We start from the raw sequence: 18,277 nt of genomic DNA, 5'->3' as shown, positions 1-18,277 counted from the left end.
CATCCTTTTGCAACCAAAGGCTGGACTTGAGGAGACTAATCTATGAGGTTTGAGCTGTTCCCAGAGTTAAATCCAAACCAATGAAGTGATGGCTGCCTAGATTGTACCTCTGACTTGCTTTAGTCTCAAGATTTGCCAGTGGCCTATAGGCATTTACTGTTCCTTTCTTACTCTGATAATACTCCAAAACTATGTGATACCCTTGCTACCTGGATAACTGGACAGAACTCTTGCATTTAGTTCTTGAAAGTATAATGGATTGCATTGAGTGTTTTAGTATCTCGAGGCAGAAACCTGTCCTTCCTCCATACTTTACTAGAAACAGGACTCCTTTAGCTTTTGTGCTTTTTGTATAACTAAAGTGCAGATGCCATAATCTGTTGATTTGTTGTTTATGCTTTATGAAGCCACAGAAGAAAAAGTGAAGGGTAAAACCTAAAGTTAGTCAGCAAAACACTGGCTCCTTCAGAGCTCAGTGATTCTTATCCAATCTGCCTTTCCTCCTTATCGGATTAAATGGAGAATGGAACTGAAATGGCTTTTGTCTGGCCATCTGCCTCTGCAGGCTCCTCTGGCACACAAGGAGCTTGGATGTCTTAGCAAAGAAAGAGCCAATGTCTGCTTAAAGACAGCACCTCCTTGAACTCTGCCAAAAATAGAAACGTGAGTTGCTCTCATTCATTGACACCCTTTAGCCCCTTGCGTTTTGTTGACTATGATGGCACAAGGGAAAGAAAAAGACTATGACTTCTGTTTTTAGCTCAACAAAAGTTGTTCAGCCTCATAGGCACTTTCTGGATGGAGTTCTCAAGCCTTCTTCTGAAATAACTTCTGGTTTTGTGTTCATGTAGCTCTTGGTGCTTATACTTAAAAGTAGGGAAGAGTGGTGATACCTCAGAACCTGTAGATCAGCACACATTTCTTAAGCAGCCAGGAGATTAGGAAAGCAATGTATAAATACTCTTTCTACATGACTAGACTTTGTTATCTAATTACAGCTTTCCTAGACTAAAACTAGGTAATTACCCTTGAAGTCTACCTGAGAGCTACCGGGTAAGTACAGTGTCAGCGCTAAGCAACATCAGCCCAATCCATAAAAATGCCCGACTAGAAGCAACAGCTACACTGTGTAATTGCATTTGCTGTTTAACACGGCTGTGGAGTTTTCTGTGCTCACTCCTGTCAGTCCAGCACCTAATCTTGACTTCAAAAGTCCTTTTAAATGGAGTAACTTAATGATCCTTTTTGTTAAAATATGAGCCTGATTTCTATTTTGAGTTTGCCTATCTTCATTCTAGCTATTGAATTTTGGTTTTCTTGTATCTGCTAGGATGAAGCACTTAACCGTTTTATTCCCCCATATAACTGCTTATGGATTGTGATTGAGGGTTTACTTGTTCAGCAAATGTCTTGGCTGAGAAGCTGTAAGAGTTGAGTTTCCAAAGTTTTTCATTATAAAATATATTTTCTGGTTTAATTTTTATGGCTCTTACCTAAAACCTGTACAATTATTTATTTTCAATTATGGCATTTTAACTGGTAACAATTACTCCAGCAGCCGTCACGCCAATTAAAAATGTAGAATGTATAAATAACTTTTTTTTTTTGGTTACTTTCCTCATTACACACTGAGGACCACTGTAGCCCCTTGGCCCCTGTGCTGTACTGAAAGCCCATCTTCAGGTAATTACTGATGATTACTCACAAGACTCATGAAACTGCTTTTTTTTAATGATAATCCTCTGTCCTGTTGTGAAGATGGGGAATGGGGATGATATGGTTAACAACACAAAAAAGTTTGTTAGACTTGATGATTTAATGTTTGCCAGGCACTTCAAGAAAATAACATGAAAGTTCTAATGAGTGGTCCATGTTCTGAGCATTACAAGAAAAGATGCACATCGCTGGATTTACCTTACTGCATATAAAAAGCTTTAATCTTGGCCTGTGCTTCCTGTTGCCCCTGACTTTGATCTGATTTCTGCTTTGCAGGCTGACAGCTGAAGAGGTAGAATCTCTAGAGGCAGATGCAACCAACCGCTGGCAAGGAGTCTGCATTAGCAGAGCATCTCCCACACCCTCAGAGTCTGCGGCCACTGTGAAGTCGCTGATAAAATCCTTTGACTTAGGATGCTCAGGTACTTGAACACTGGATTTTGCAGTCCAAAAATTTTCTAGCAGTAAGCAGGTAATTTGTGCCATTCTGTGCCGCTTTTGGTCCTTAATGGATATTATTTGTCAGTGCTTGGTACATAAGTACTATCTGTGGAATGTCTCTATACCAGTGGTTCCCTGTTCTGACAAAAGGGAGATAGTTGGGTTTGAAATGCAAATGTTTCCATGTTTTTTCCTTGCAGGTGGCACTGGACAAAATATCACAGTTCACAAGGTCCCCAGGAGCCCTCTCAGTGGAATTCCGGTGAGGACAGCCCCGGCAGCTGCTGTTTCCCCCATGCAGGTACAAGGAGCTCTTTCTATCCTTGTAGTTTTAAAATGGACAGATGCAGTGTTTGCTGCAGCATGACATAGCTTCAGCATGCCAACGTGCATGTGTTGGCAAGGGGAAGGGGAAACTTACCTGTTTATTTGCTATAAAACATCAAATGCTGTAGTACTAACAAAAAGGATCAAAGTGAGTTTGTCTTTGACTTCAACTCTAGAGGTCTCAGTGGGCGGATGTGAACTCTTTGGAATAGAATTCTGAACTCTAATCACTGTTGACCAGAAAATAGGTTTGATTATTTGGAGTCAGTTACAAGAAACATCAAACTAGGTAGCTGACATGTGAGTTGAGAGACGTGGGGTAATAAGTTTCTAAGAGGTATGCTCCCAGTTATCCAGTCAGTTCATATAGGGCTGAGTGAAGAGCTCTTACAGTTTGTCTTTTTCTATTTTCCTACTGAAGCATAACTGCTCTGGAATGTAGTACTTCTTGTGTCACTGCACCAGTGAGTTAACTTTGTTAGCAATTTTGAAATCCATGGTGCAGTGTTGTTGGAAATACTGTTTTTGTGAATGGTGGGGAAGCAAATGCACTCTGCTTCCTGATTTCCACACATGCCGAAGGTGGCAAATGGTCAGACTTCTGACCTCTGTAGACTAGAGAAGACACTGTATGTGTTTTGACTGAGTGGTCACTGGATTTACAACAGGATATTCCCCTCTGAATCTGGGTAAAAAACAGTTGTGAGGCTGGGATGTTTAGGTGAGCATTCTGAAGAATGAGATTACTTTGAAACACTACCTAACAAATGTGTGAGCACATTTCCTTCAAAGAATCAGCAAAGGAAGTTTAAAGAATGAGATCGAACAGAGGTCTGGGAGCCTTCTGTTAGTGCCTGGCTGAGGGGCTGTTAGTGCTGGAAACTGATGCTGGGGCCACGGAGACAAGAATCCTTCTGACTTCTTATCTGGGGTCCTGAGAACTGAGGCAGGGTTAGGAACAGGCATTCTGACTTAGGGTTTGTGACACTAGATTAAGTTTGGCAATAGAAAAAGTGGTGCAAATAGAAATGTGAAATAGTTCAGGAACCAATATATTACCAGATAAAAATATTGTTCCTTTGTCCTTTTATTTTTCACAGCCATTTATCCAGCTCTAGGTACAGCTGATACAGAAACCTTTCCACGAGGTATCTCTCCACCTGCTTTCTGATCTTGAGATAGCAGAAACATCTCTTCTTTCTGCTTGTCTATTTAAGCATTATGGCTAGTATTTTTTTAATTCTCTTTTGTATGTGTGTTTGTTTCACAGAGACATTCTGTTTATAATAATGCCAAGCCAGCCAGTAAGAGCGTTGCCAGACAGACAGATCTTTCAGACCTTCCTCTTGCAGGTAAATTTCAGTAAATGTACAAATGTTGCCTCTTTTTATCAGCAATAACTTGCCATTAACTGTTGGCCTCTGCCTGGGCCATTTTTCCTCGTCTCGTATGGTCAAAGGAAACATGAAAAAGTGTCTTCAGAGTCTTTGATTTAGAGAGCTTATTAATTTTGCTGTGTTTCCATTCCCATCTTGATTGTAGCCTTAGAAAACTAAAGAATAGCTGATTTATTATGGTTTGCCAACAGAAACTTGCCTCCTTTATTCCAAAGTATCTGTGGCACCTCTCTAATCCATGCTGTGGAACTGGAGAGGATTGGATTTTGTTCAACATGTATGTATTTGGAATCAGTCCAAAGCACTGTCTTTTCAGGGCTTATTTGTTTTTAAAAGCTTCATTTAAAATACATCAAACATTTCAGATACCAATGTGACTGTTTTAGGAGCAGTCATATTTGGGCTTGAAATAATTTATTTTGAGACTTCTCAAGAGATCTGTTTGTTTTTATTTCACACTTTGCTTTTGTTCTCTTGTCATTTAGTATTCTTTTCTACCAATGTTTGTTTCCCATTTTCTCTAGGGCCCTTTATTTTGGTTATCTAGTCCTGAATGTAGTTGTTGCATTGGAGTCAAAGCTAGTAACAACAGATTATTGAATTTTTAAGGAAAGATGAAATATTATATTCCTGTAGTGTAACTGCATGGAGGGACAAAAAATCAGTCACAGCTTCATCTGTAGACTGGATTATCTGCAATAGTTTGCTAGTACAAGAGAGAAATTAGAGCCTGTCTTCATTTTTAGGCTCTTCAGATAATCTGATAAGCTTCCCCTTCCATTGTTCAAAGATGAAGAGATACTGGATCTGAACAGCAAAAGAGGTTATAGAGGAGGTGGCAGCATAAACAAATAACCTCTTGTCTATGCTACTGGTTTCTCCTGCAGGAATAAATGCTAAGAAGGCAGAAGTTATCAGTGGAACAGAGAGAGTTTACTTATTTCTATCAGTTGGTTTCCAGAAAAAGTCTTGCATGAGAGTATCCAACGATCCCAAACAGAACATAAACCCTTTTTAATCTCTACCAGTTTACTGTAGAGTGAAGTAATCTGTCAACTGTGTGATATAATGCCAGCCCTTAATAATAAATATTCCACTTCGGGCCATGGATAATTACTGTTATTACCCATAGACAATTGTTCTGTGAAAATCTGTTGAAACCGACAGATATTTTATTAGCCATTGTATGGTAAAAATTTCTGGTTGCTTATCTAACAAGTTCCTGTATTTACAGCTTCTCTTTGTACCTGGGTTTAATTTAGTGCCAATAATCCATAGCAAAGGCTTATTCATTATACAGTTGTAATAGCTCTGGTTCCAATCAAAATAATCCTAGAAGGCAGTTGATCCAAGCCCTGTGCAAACAACACTGAATTAAAAAATATCCCCAAGGAAATTCAGGGTGAAGTAGTTTCCATAATAATAATCTTCTGGCTGATTCCATCTGACCAGTATCACAGCAGGGTTCTGTGATGTCTTTAACATGACCCAAATGTTACATCGTTGGAGAGGAGAATGGCTTACTTTGCAGAGGCAGCTGATCTTTGGCTGTGGCTGTATTTTCATTTAGAATCAGAGATTTACTGGGTCTGTCCTGGAGTTTCTAGCAGCCAGAAATAAATCAAAGGAAGTATATTATTCCTGCAAGTGCAACTCAAAGTACAAAACTGGATACTGTTGATTCGAACCACTTCAAGCACTAGTATATAATTCAATCCAGTAGCCACAAAGTTTCTTTAAATAGAGCTAACAAAATGGGGAGGGTGACCCTGACTGAGCAAGGTGTGTGCAATCCAGTGCAACAAAGCTCTGACAGCAACCAGGTTGTTGGAAAGGAAACAGTCTCCTGGGTCTGGATTCTGTCCTTTTCCATCTGGACTTCTTAATAGATACGAACTTCGCAGCCCTTTGTGCTGTGGAAAGAAGGTACAGAAATGCCTATAGCTCTCAGCAGTTACAAATGCTGATTTAATGAAATTCAGGAGCCAAAGCAAGGGCAGCTGCATGTCTGTTGGAAGGATGTATTTATCTGGCAACTGCTGATACACACACCCCAGTTACCGCTGAAAAGAAATTCAGGACTGATTCAGTGATACTAGCCTTTGTGAAGCTGAGAGAAGAAGGAATTCACAGCTCTAGGTAATACGACATTAATTGATAATTAACATAGGAAGGTAACTGAGGAGGAGTAAAAGTTGTGTTCCACATTCAGTTAGTTTCTGATAACAGCTCATAATGTGCTGGCCGTAGATCTCGGCTTGTTGACAGTTTGTCTACAGAAAAGAAACAGGCAACTATCCCTATGTGATAGATTGCTCTGCTTCATGATTGATATGCGTGGGGAGATAACTTGATTTCTAGGGTCTCTTTGGCTTCTCTTCAAAAACCTATCAACATTGGATCCTATGGCTACTAATTTTGTTGGTTTTTATTTTATTTATATATATATCTATGCATATATAAATACCATAAAATATAGAAATATACCATATGTGTAATGAAAATCTGCTATGAAGATATTGAGGCTTCCCAAAGTCCTGTTAGGGTGCCGAACATCAGGTGATAGTCAGTGCCTTCTACCGCGGCCTTGAGCTGGGTTGTATTTGGGAGATAAGAGGCTTTCTTGTTAGAGTCTGCTAATGGCAGAAAAGAAATTTGTACTAGAAAATTGTACTAGGGCTGGTCAGTCATCTGATGAAGATATCTGGCAATCAGCTTTTGAACCTTTAAGACTGTGGATTTTGGTATTTCCCCTAATTCACCTGAGGCCCCTACCCCCCAGCAGGAGTATCAATCACAGGAAGCCAGACGGTCTGTACTGTTGAAATCATCAAAGCCGTTCCTTGTTATGATCACCTCTAATCTGCTCAAGGTTTCCTAGCCCCATGTGTGTTTAATGAACAAATGAGTACATTTGTTTAGAATCAAAACAACAGACTACATATTGTGTGCTGTGTGGCAGGACAGTGATTAATCAAATTCCTCTGACTGTGAACTGACAGTTTTTTGTTTTTAATTCCCACAGACCTTCTGAAGGGGAGAAATGAAGAGCTGAAACCAGACCATTACCTCCGTAAAAGCCCCTCCCTGGAATCCCTGAGCAAACCCCCTATGGCCTTCAGCAGCAGGATGCTTACCTCTACCCCCAGCAGCTTGAAACCCCAAAGCAAACTCAGGTACCAACTCAGTTTCCTGGGAAAACAAGCACACTGGAAATATTTGACAGCATTACCTGGCCCCAAGATGAGTGATTTAATACGGTGGACCGCTGTCTCCAGTGGAAACTGTGCTGGCTAGTCTGTCCAGTTCAGAATTACCAGGCTGTGTCAGATCTAAATATAAAAATTCAGATTATAACAACTACAGTGACCTGTAAAATGAGCAATCATGACAAAATGAGGGTAGCAAGTTTTCTGGAACTTTGAGGTCTAAAGGAAAGCTGGACCCAATTTGTTTTTTCTGTCTTCGAGGAAAACATACATGTTTTCCTCTGATCTTTACCATTATTTCAAACAGTAGAAGCAGTAGGATGGAGACAATAGAGGTGTTTTGATTGTTGACCTTAACTGTCCTCTAGGCCTTGACTGCAATACAGCTTCCAGAATTTTCAGTTTATTCAATAATTTGTTCTGCAGGAGCTCAATTGAATGTGAATTTGCTATTACAGATTCTTTAGATAGTTTGGTTTTATTTTGTTTTGTTTGCAATCGTACACCCTAAGTCCTAGTTTTCAATGTGTAAAGCAAAGAGGTTACTTGAAAATTTAATAAGCTGATGAAAACAATAGCAAAAATGCCATCGAATATCCATAGGCTGCATTTTTTCAGCTCTTTGTACGCAGCGATACCAACTGAATTTGTCTCATCTAAAGGCAAGTAGAGAATGCAAGCTTTGAAATCTGTTACTGTTTGGTTTCCATTTAGGTTCTGTGTTGCCATTCTGCTTTGTCATACAGATATTATTTATACACTGGTAAAAAATAAGAGACTTCCAGCACATTTATCTTCTTCTCCCTTATGCTTCCCTGGATTAGCGTGGAGAGAAAGGACCCACTGGCAGCCCTGGCTCGGGAGTATGGTGGTTCGAAAAGGAACGCTCTGTTGAAATGGTGCCAAAAGAAGACTGAAGGTTACCAGGTAAGAGAATAGACACCAATATGTGTGCAGTGAGCAGTGTCACAACAAAAAAATGTGTATTTTATTCTGCTGATTTGTGCATGTTTGTTTCTACCTGGTGTTGCCATCTTCTTCCTTCAGATTTCTTTAACAGTACAGTCTCCCATATGCATTATCCTAAGTAATTCATATACAAACCCCAAAATATTTGCTGCTTAGAGGGTTGCTGATGGTGAGAAAGTGTGTATATGTGCAGCAGGTTCAAATTGGCATCCATTTTTGAAATCACATTCTAGGTTTTTTTTCTGTAGACTTCTGTGGGTGGTGTGCTATTGCAAAAGGTTTTTCGTTGGTCATTTCGGTAAAACCAAAGAAATATTTCTTTGCGTGGCCTTGACCAGATTAAGTTTGCATCTTTGCATCCTGCTCTTTCTAATCAGTTTGCATCTTTGGGTCCCGCTCTTTCTAATCGGCTGCAGTTTAAGGGGATTTTACAAAGCAAGTTTTGACTGCTTGAGAACATCTAATTTATTTGCAGAGTGATTTTCATCGTTAAACCGACATAATGATTTGTCAGTTCTTGTATGGCCATTGCTGTACTTATCAAGCTCTGGCTCGTGTTTGTGGGCAGCTGAGTTAGGCCATTGGTTCTGCTTGTAGCTGAGCTGTAGGAAGCAATTCTAGGCAACAGTTCATCCTGTGATATATGCTGGGTGTTCAGGGTAGTCTTGGTTTGATATAATGCTGAGATTTTTCTTTCTTAAGAATAATATTGTTTGTTACTTAGAGCAGAAGACAAAAGCAGTTATCACCACGTGATATGCACCCTGGAGCAAGTCTTTAATAAAAGCAGAGTCCATCTTTTAAAGTAAATAATAACATATTTTTTTTCTTCACAAACTGCTCTTTATGAAACGTTAGCTGCAGGGGGCAGGAGTTTGGAAGTAAAGACAGTAGCTTTCCCTTTAAGTAAATTGACCTGTAAAAGTTTGAGTCATTTCTTAGCATTGGCATATTCATCTGGCTTGCACAAATTTCACAGAAGGATGGATATCAGAAAAAGCTCTTGATTTTAGACGCATCTTAGAAAGAATAAAGCCAGGACTAGCACTGAGCCTCCAGTCCTGTGATACTGCTTAGAAGGCTACAGTGCTGTCCCCTGAAGTTATGTGCTCAATGCTGTGTTGATTTATTTTATCTCATCTACTAAAATTCTCCTGGTGTTGAATTTGAAGGTGTGGGGGAACATTCTCGTCCAATCTTCAGAAAATTTTTCATGAAATACAACTTTCCAAGTCTAACTTCTGTTAAGCCAGCAAGTGTATCTTTTGAGTAACACTTTCTCCTGACAGTATTGTGCTTTTCTATTTCAAATGGCACATATGGTGAGCTTCCTTCACTTATCTTGAAACAGTCTAGTGCCAAGTTCACTGTTAGAAGAATTCTCTGAGAGTCTGTAGAGTCCTGCAGTTTCCCTTCTCCGATTACATCCAAGCTGGACTATGTTTTGCTTTTAGAAATTATTATGTGGCTTTGCAAATATAGAGGCCTGTCCTGATTCTGTAGGTACCAGACTGGCACCAAGAGTGACATGTATTCCCTGTGTGATAGAATAGAAAAGGAGTTTTGTTTTTCTAGGCTGAACCCAAGCGGTGGAGCCCTGTGTCAGATAGCTGGCCACCCAGGAGGTATGCAAGGCAATCCCGGTCTGTTTGTTTTTCCTTTACTATTAGTCTCTGGAGGAAAGTAAGTCTGTGCTTTGGAGGACAGTGGAAATCTTTGCTTTATATATGGCTGCTGGAGTGTTGTTGCTACATGACTGTCCAGATATGTTTCAGAAAAAGCTTTGTCGTTTTGGCTCCTGCTCTGAGGAGGATCTTGTTCTGTGTGTGGCTGTCCTCTGCTGTTACTCTTTCTAAAGCAGCAGAATGAGGCTTCAGCAGTTTTTGAGAACAAGCAGGTAAAACACTGACAAACTGCGTAATCAAGGAGAGTCTGAGAAGTTCAGACTGTTGTGTGGTGGTAGGGGGCTTATTACCCAGAGTGTAACACCTCGAGGCAGAAGTTAAAGTCAAATGAACCAAAGGACAAACACTGTATTGATTGATGATGAGAGTCTTGCCTCTCTGTCTTCACTGCTTCATTTAGAGGTGTTATCTCCTGGTCGTTCTTCCTCAGATTCTCATTCCCATTGCACTCTTTGCAGCACATTCACTAACTGTTCTTGAACTTGCTTTCCCCAGACCCTTGCACTCCTGTCATAAGGCTGATATTAAGCTCCGCAGGGAGTTTTTATCGTTCTTGAGTACAAAGAACTGGAGTGGAGCAAAGAACGTCATCCCCCTTCCTGCCTCAGCCGCTGCAATGGTGGGAATGAGGCAATGAATTCTGCTGAGCAGAGCCCTTGTGATGTGCACGACTTCCATACATAGTACCCCTGTCTGTGAGGCATCATCTGTGCAAATCCCAGTATACTGTCGTGTTCTTTCTAACATGAAGCCCAGAATGACAGACAACTTTGGATGCAAACTGTTTTCGGCTCTGTGACACAGTAGAATGAGAGAATAAAAGACTTGCTGCTTGGCTTCTAACTTCTTTTTCAGTGGCAAAACGTACTGCATTTGAGGCCTGGTGACAGTTCGTCATCTGAGCTGGTAAGGAAGAGGGAGATTCCTTTCTAGTTAAATTATGAAAATAGGAGATTTAATTAAACAGTATGAGCAAAATGGATTAGAATAACTGATACTCTCAGTAGCAGCTACTGCCCATGTCCCAGATTCCCTGAGGAAAGCTGGATTAGTGACCTAGGCAAGTATCTGAGGATAAGACCTAGGGACCAGCACACAAGGCTCCACTTTTTAAATGCTTTAATCCAGATGAGGCTTATACTATAGATAGAAATTTACATCCTGCTTCTGGCAAATATCCTGGAGTTGTCTACAGTGGGAACATTTGCTGGCTTTGAACTTCAGCATGTTCCCCAGGAGGCAATGTCATAAAACAAGAGAGGGACACTGGAGGGAGTTGAGAGAAGTGCAACACCAATTAGTAGTGGCCTGGAGGGTTTTGTTTGTTTTTAAAAAAATGAAATTGCATGAGTGTACAGTAACTGAGGGGAAACAAGAAAGAATCTGTGTTTCTGTAATGTGCTATGTCATTTTTAAGATCCCTATTTAAACAGTGATTTGATATCAAAAATATATGAATGCTAAGGAGACTGTAATTATTTAGAACATGAAAACAATTACTAGAATGAAAAGAAAGTGGAAGTTCAGTTTAATGACTAGGAGAAAAGAATATGAAAGTGTGATTGCATGAACTGTGGCATAACTGATCACGCAATTTCAGTTGTCATATTTCAATGCCTAGTTGAATTATCTGACATTTTGGCCATCAATGTTGAATAACTATGCAGGGGAGGTGCTAAAAAAATAATCTCAGCAGTAAAAAGAATTGTAGTGAAATAAGGCTTTTCATAATTCCCTATAAGAATTGTGCACAGGCACGTGATCTCTTTTGCCAGACATACATAGACTGTTCCTTCTGCCTTTCTGAATTTGTTGACATCATGGTGTATAATGGAAGGTGGTGAGATGACCAGACTTGAGAACTGCTTTTGTGGCTCTGGAAATCAATTACTTTAAGTCCTTTAAACCACAAAGCCTGCTGAGAGTAAGTTATTTATGTTAAAATAGCTTTTTCTGTTGTCTTGTGTTGTTTGGTTTTGGTTGGTTTTTTGGTGTGGGTTTTTTTGTTTGGTTGGTTGGTTTTGGTTTTTTTTAATATTTTAATATTTTTTAAAAGGTTACACATCATAGGAACAGTGTGAAGTAGAAATTGGGTGCCTCTTTTCTAATAGGCTCTGTTCCCATGAGTTGTAACTCCTGCAAGCTGCTGAGAGTCATTCATGTTACATTATCACCTTCCATAATCATATCATTAGTGACTCTGGTGTTATTTAAGTGCCCTGGTTCTGTTTGCTCTCTGTGGAGACCATTTGTCAAGTGGCCAAACCTCTCTAGATTGTCTATTACTATCCACAGATGTATTGTGAAAACAGGGAACATAAAGAGGCACTTAACCCATGATCATTAGAACTAAGGATTATTGGTTTTGCTACATATTCCCTCTCCAGAGAGGGGAGGGAATTGCAGCCAGGTTAATGAATATGGTTCGCTTAATAGAAATATTTTAATGTTTTTTCCCCGACCGCTAGACATCCATCCTATGGCACTGAGAAAAAGAGAATCCGAGACCGACTCTCTTGTCCTCTGCTCAATCATGGTTATTCTTTTTATCAAAGTTATGTTTGGTTTAACAGGACCCATTTGGGATCCACTTGGTGAAGACCAACCATCTTATCTTGAGCAGAGAAATACTGAATAGGAAGAGATGAGGAATGTGGAAAATAGCAGCTATACCTCTGAAGATTTTTAAATTTCATACATTCCTGACCTATGCATTCAAGCCATTGCATTATATCATCTCCAGAGCAGTCTTTATGTAGCTTTCATGTCATACACACAGTTCCTGGAGAAAATAATTCCTTTAAATTATTCTGCATAAAATTCACCAGTAACTACAAGCAAAGCTAGAAGAAAATTATTTATTTGTTTCCATGACTCATTTGGAGTTATATATCTTTGCAGTAGGTCCCAGGAACACTGTGCAGTTTTAGAAAATATGCTTAAGAGTATGTAGGAAATATTTTTAGGGCGATACTCTCTGACATCGTATTGTTTAGTCTAAATTAGCAGAATACAAATATCTGTATGCCAAACCATTCTGAATATTTGCCTCAAAAGTTGTGAATTGTTTTTTGAAGCTTCCTTTTCTTAAAACATAGGATATTTCGTCAAAGATGTAAAGCTATTGGAGACTGCAGCCTGCAGAGTTTCCAGAAATATAGGTTGGCATTGAGAGGAGTCTAAATACTTCGACCTTTGTTTTTGCCATATATATTAATAAAAATGCCTTTCCTTTATAGTGCCTCAGCTATTCAAAAAGAAGAAAAAAACCCCACCACCCTACCCTGAAGTATTGCTGCTAGTATGGCTGTTCCAGCCTTGAGAGACAGAAATTGGAAACAAATTACTTTTGAACGTAACCTAAAAGTTTGTAAATGTAATTCTGAATGCTTTTATTACTAGAAGCATAAAGCTGGTATATTGGGGTATGTGAAAGTTTGGGTGTCTGCATAGTACTGTGTTCTTCATATAGCAAAGATGCAAAAGCTTAGGGAGAAAAATAAAGGCTGTTGCAGTATTTGCTGTTTGTCAAGTAATTATAGCAAGAGACTGGTTGACTGGTGGTTTGGCAGTGGATATAATATAAAGCTTTTTACCCTTTTGTATTCAGTTTAAACTGAGACTAATACTATCTTTTTGTTTATGAATTTGTGGCTTGCTTTTTCTCACAGGAATTTGCATTCCTTTTCTTTTTGCACTAGACAGTATTTTTTCCACATCCTCTTTGTTCTCAAGGCCTCCTCCATGATATTATCCCCTGCTTTTTCTCATATTTTTTGACTTGTTTGCTGGCTGGCTGAGATCCAGCACAGATTTAAGTGTACATCCCAAAGATATACAAATCAGATGGGCTGATGAGGACACAACGTATTCCTTTTGGACGCGTGGTCATGGGGCCAATGCGCTGTCCTTGGGGAGGTGGCCTCTCTCTGCTGTGAGCACAGCCAGCATCACTGGGGTTTGACTGCTGATCCATTAAGCAGGTACGTTCCTGGGGCTGCACGTTGTGGGGACCTGTTTATAGGAGATCCAAAAGCTCCTTCATGGCCATTCACACATCAACACATCTGCGTTTGGCGGTTTCTTTCTTATTCTGGAAGCTGAGGGTTATATTTAGAAACAAGAAGTGTGTTATTTCTTTGGATGTCATTAGTGTGGGTAGTTTCTTAAGTAGAAGAATAACGTCAACTGCTGTCTCAATCTTTTCTAAGTCTCGACTAAGCACTTTGTCTCACGTATCAGTTATGCACCGTCTTGGACCATGGAGAGTGAACTGAGACTTTAATGCAGATGTTACCACGATCCTCAGGGCTGGTGCTCAGGCTGTAGAGAATCAAAGAGCTGAAAACCCCAGAATCGACCCTCTCAATCTTTGAACCTGAGCAGAATACAATTCCTGGAGCTTGACTTGTAAAATAATCAGACAAACGTTTCCTTTGACACTAACATAATGGAACGTAGTTTTAAAGCTTTGAGAATCCCAACACAGCTGTGCTCTGTCCTCAAGAAATACTGAGAACCCGGCTGGTTCTTCATCGCAAGATGTGCACTGGGGTTAGGGAGGAATTCTCTCACCCTTTTCTACATTACCTTTTGTGTTTGTGTCAACAAGTAGCATAAAACTGTTTCAATGTGTTTCCAAATTGTATCAATGTCTCTCTAGTATATCAGCATTAGCCAGGCTTCTATCTAAATATTTAACTAGTCCCGAGAACTAGGTAAGCTGTGACATTCCATCATTCTGAATTAACAGAGCAGTGGATGTTCCTGCTGAGGAAGCAGGAAAAAGCTCGTTTGTCTTAATATTCACCAGTGCCATTAAGGCAATGAAGTTCTTCTCTGGCGAGCAATGACACCCTCAAATACCATATGCTGGCATGTCCCTTTGGATGTGAGAGGGTGCACGTGCTTACTGAGAGCTCTGCATCCACAGTTGTTGTAGCATTTTGACATTTAGAAGTAGGATTATATGTGCAATGGGTTTTTCCTGGGAAGTCATTACTGTATTCAGTGAGTTTCCGAGAAATGGATGAAATTTATGGCTCTCTTTGTGTTCCTCTGATTTTTGCCAAAGAGGAGGGTGTTGACTTCAGAGAGACTTTTCCTATTTATGCAAAAGTTGAAGGGAGTTTTGGCGATAGCTATTGAGATAGAAGGGATTATCCCGTGTTTAAATAAAAATTTGACAATAAGCGGGTCAGGAATTTGCTCCCAGGTCGGCTTTGGACCATATTTGTGACTCTGGCAGACTTGCATAATACCGTTGCATTGATTTCCCTAGCTGTTAAAATATAGATCATCATGTCATATCATTGGATGATGATGAGTTTCAGCAGTATTTTGAAAGGTGCTCAGATAAAAAGGGCAATCTTGAGAGTTTTTAATTAAAGAAAGTATGGGCTTAAAATTTCAAGATATTATTTTTTTTTTCCAGAATAAATATTTTCTTTTTCTAAATAAAAACACTTATGGTGGAATGTGTACAGGCAGTTTCTCTCTATTTCTCAGCTGGAGCCAGGGTTGAGTCTGGAAAATAAATGCAGCAGCCAAATTGTGGCATGTTGGGAATAATCAGGTTGATTACCAATGTGTGAGCCCCCTTCACAGTGATGCCAATGCATAAATGTGCTCCTCCAGTGCAGCCAAATAACTTGAGCCAAGTTCTACCTTTTTTCACATAAAGGGCTTTATCCTGTAAACAAATACAAGTCTCTTGATTGGAGGGATAAAATGAACGCCCATGCAGCTCTCTCATGTGTAACTTTCTATCCTGCTGGGTAATTTTTAAAATAGCGTTTACATTCTATCCATCCCAAAGTCCAAGACGTTTTCCTTGCGTTGCCTGGATGCAATGACAATTGGGGAAAACGCTGAATTGATTGGTCACCAGCTGGAACATCTCCAAACTCTGAATTTAACTGGGAGAGAGCTGAGCCCTGCTGCCTTTTCCATCAATATCCTTTGCTGTCCAGACCTCACCCCACCTTCTCTCCATCCTTTACTGTGAGCCTGCTGCAGCCTGCCCCTCTGCCCAGGAATTCCAGGACATAGCTAATGTCTGAACTCCCAATACAGATAATTAGAAATAGCTGTGGGAGCAGCCAGTGTGCTCATTAGCGATTCTACGCCAGGGCTCTGGGCAGGAAGTAGCTGAGCTGCTGTCTTGGATGCAGAGGGAGGTGGTTCCTCCCCCTCTCTCCCTCCCTCCTTCCCCGGAGCATCTGTGTGGTCCTTGGAGCTGCACTGCTGCATCTCCACTCCTGCAGCCTTGGGAATGAAGGAACACAGCCCAGCCTGTTTCTCCTCTGTGGCGTTCAGCAGTGATGTCATTTATACGAGTTGGTGAGAAAGCTGATGGAAGTGTTAATGGTGCAGCAAGCAGGGAGTTGGCTTTCAGCAGGTGAGCATAACAAATGTAATTTATGCTGAAAGAGATGCATAGCAAAAATAAGACATCATCAAAGTCTTACGAGGTTATTACAATGAGGAGAACTAGTTAGTTCCTGGTCTTGCTGTGTAATCCATCTCTCCCTCTCCAGATACACCACTTGTTTTACCCACTCACTGAATGTGACAGTGGTGTAAATTACAGGGGTGTCTGTTTCACTTGATATTTATCTTTTGTCACCATTACCTCATTTATGAAATGGCCCAGAGATACTCATAAAATTGCTTCTGCTTATAACAGCTGTCATTTGGCCCTGGATGTTTGTGTAATAAAAAGCCATCTCCCTGTGAACTCAGCATTATACACTCTCTCTCTTTACATGTAATTCTCTCTTCACACAAATGTAGTTGGCAATAAGATGCTTGACTTACTGACATGGCTGGTAGAAACATTGGAAATACAGATGATGGGGATAGAAACACAAATCAAATAAAAGTTTAAACAATTCTTATGGAGACTGCAGCTGCCTGAACCATTTGAACTAGGGATATTAATACAGCCTGGAGGGCAGAAGATCATTTGGCTTCTTTCCCAATCTTGGCTAGCCACTTAATCTCTGTACAATAAGCAGTATTGCTGTTCCACAAGTTATTCTGGATTTTTGTAATCAAGAGGCATTGCTTTATTGTGTATTCCATGTTGGAGAAAAAAGAATTGTAAGAGAATTCAGAAAGGCTCCTGATAGTAGATTGACTAAATGTGATATGCGAATCACTTTAGATTTGCAGCTACCCATTGAAAATAGCTGTGTGCAATCGTCCAAGTCATCTGGGTGCACCCTGTAATTACAGAAGAATCCAGGCAGTCTTTAATTTTAGGCATTCATGCCTTTCATCCCTGTTAACTGGATCTGACCACACTTTCAATTCACCCATATTTCCAGTAGATTGCCCACATGTTTCACATCTTTGCTGGAGCATTTTAGATGAACTGGCATGGTTTGTTTGCTCAAAGGAGCCCTTCTTCACTTGTGTTGCTTCTTTGGAAGTGTTTGGAACTTTCCTATCCAGAGCTCGAAGCTTACATGCATCCTTTGACAGAAGCTCTTGGGCCGAAGCCCACTAACATGTTCCTCACCTATTATGGTGTAATAGATCCAAATTAGATTTGTGGTTTCATGCAGCTATTGGTAATGATGGGTGGGTGGAGGGAGTCTTTGGGAGTTGCCCTTCAAGGTACCTTGGTCAAATTTTGCATAAGAAAGGTCGGAGTTCAGATTCACAGAGATGTGGCTCATGAAAAGGAGGTTCCTGCTCAGATACGTGTCTAAATATAACCACATAAAACCACTGAGCTGTGAGACTTTTAGTCTGTGGAGGAGATGTGGGTCTCTGGTTCGTGATGAGGAAGGACTGCAGAAAGCTGAAGAACTGCAGAAAGCAATTCTCTTTGGTTTATTAAATATATTCATTTTAACTAGTTCTGGCTTTTTAGTATTTAAGTTTATATTCCGTGTGGGCTGAACCTCAATAATTAGCCACTCCGGCCTGTTCCCAGTGTGCCGTTCTGTACCAATGACTTCTGAGAGGCAGGAGGGCAGGTTGGATGCTGGGGGGGAGGCTGAGGAGGATGATGCTAAGGTCATGTCTTCCACAGAGTTCCAGGCTAGCTTCAAGCTGATTCATGTCTATAATTTATGATTCTGGATCTTATAAAGAAAATTATGACTCAGAGAGCCATTGCTGCAGGCACAGTAACATCTGTATAGCAGGAATATCTTCTGTCAGTATTTTAACCTACTCAGGCTGTAATGAAGACTGTATGATGTCATTGTTGCTTTTTGCTGAAGAATTGGAATCAAAGATCTAGTGAAATCTAATAGGGTGGTTGTTTTTTCCTCAGACAAACAAGAAATTGTTTTTAGTGAGAACAGATCACACAGATTTCCCTGCGTGTCTTTACTGTGGCTCTCAGGGCGCTCTGTTATCTGCAAGCAAAGGTTCTGGTCCTGGGAGGCTGAGGTTAATGACTTGCAGGTGTTTAATGTCTTAATTAATATCATAGATAATACATTTGCTCTCTAAATAACATTGCTTGGATTTTTTTTTTTTTCATTTGTTTGCAAGGCTTGGATCCAAGAATTAC

At 40.2% G+C, this 18,277-nt stretch overlaps 1 protein-coding gene across 1 annotated transcript in view; it reads left to right on the top strand.

Annotated features, from left to right (window-relative positions):
* The window catches only part of SPECC1 (sperm antigen with calponin homology and coiled-coil domains 1), a 57,827-nt gene that overhangs the window by 29,798 nt on the left and 9,752 nt on the right, over positions 1–18,277 (top strand). Inside the window, exons 6-10 of the mRNA XM_065647226.1 lie at positions 1,993–2,138; positions 2,358–2,458; positions 3,755–3,836; positions 6,907–7,057; positions 7,915–8,017. Coding sequence (XP_065503298.1) covers positions 1,993–2,138; positions 2,358–2,458; positions 3,755–3,836; positions 6,907–7,057; positions 7,915–8,017 — 583 coding nt within the window. The remainder of the gene's footprint in view (positions 1–1,992; positions 2,139–2,357; positions 2,459–3,754; positions 3,837–6,906; positions 7,058–7,914; positions 8,018–18,277) is intronic.

This window comes from Caloenas nicobarica, chromosome 17 (genome assembly GCF_036013445.1).
Source record: "Caloenas nicobarica isolate bCalNic1 chromosome 17, bCalNic1.hap1, whole genome shotgun sequence".
NCBI lineage: Eukaryota > Metazoa > Chordata > Aves > Columbiformes > Columbidae > Caloenas > Caloenas nicobarica.
This window is presented reverse-complemented; position numbering and strand designations above follow the sequence as displayed.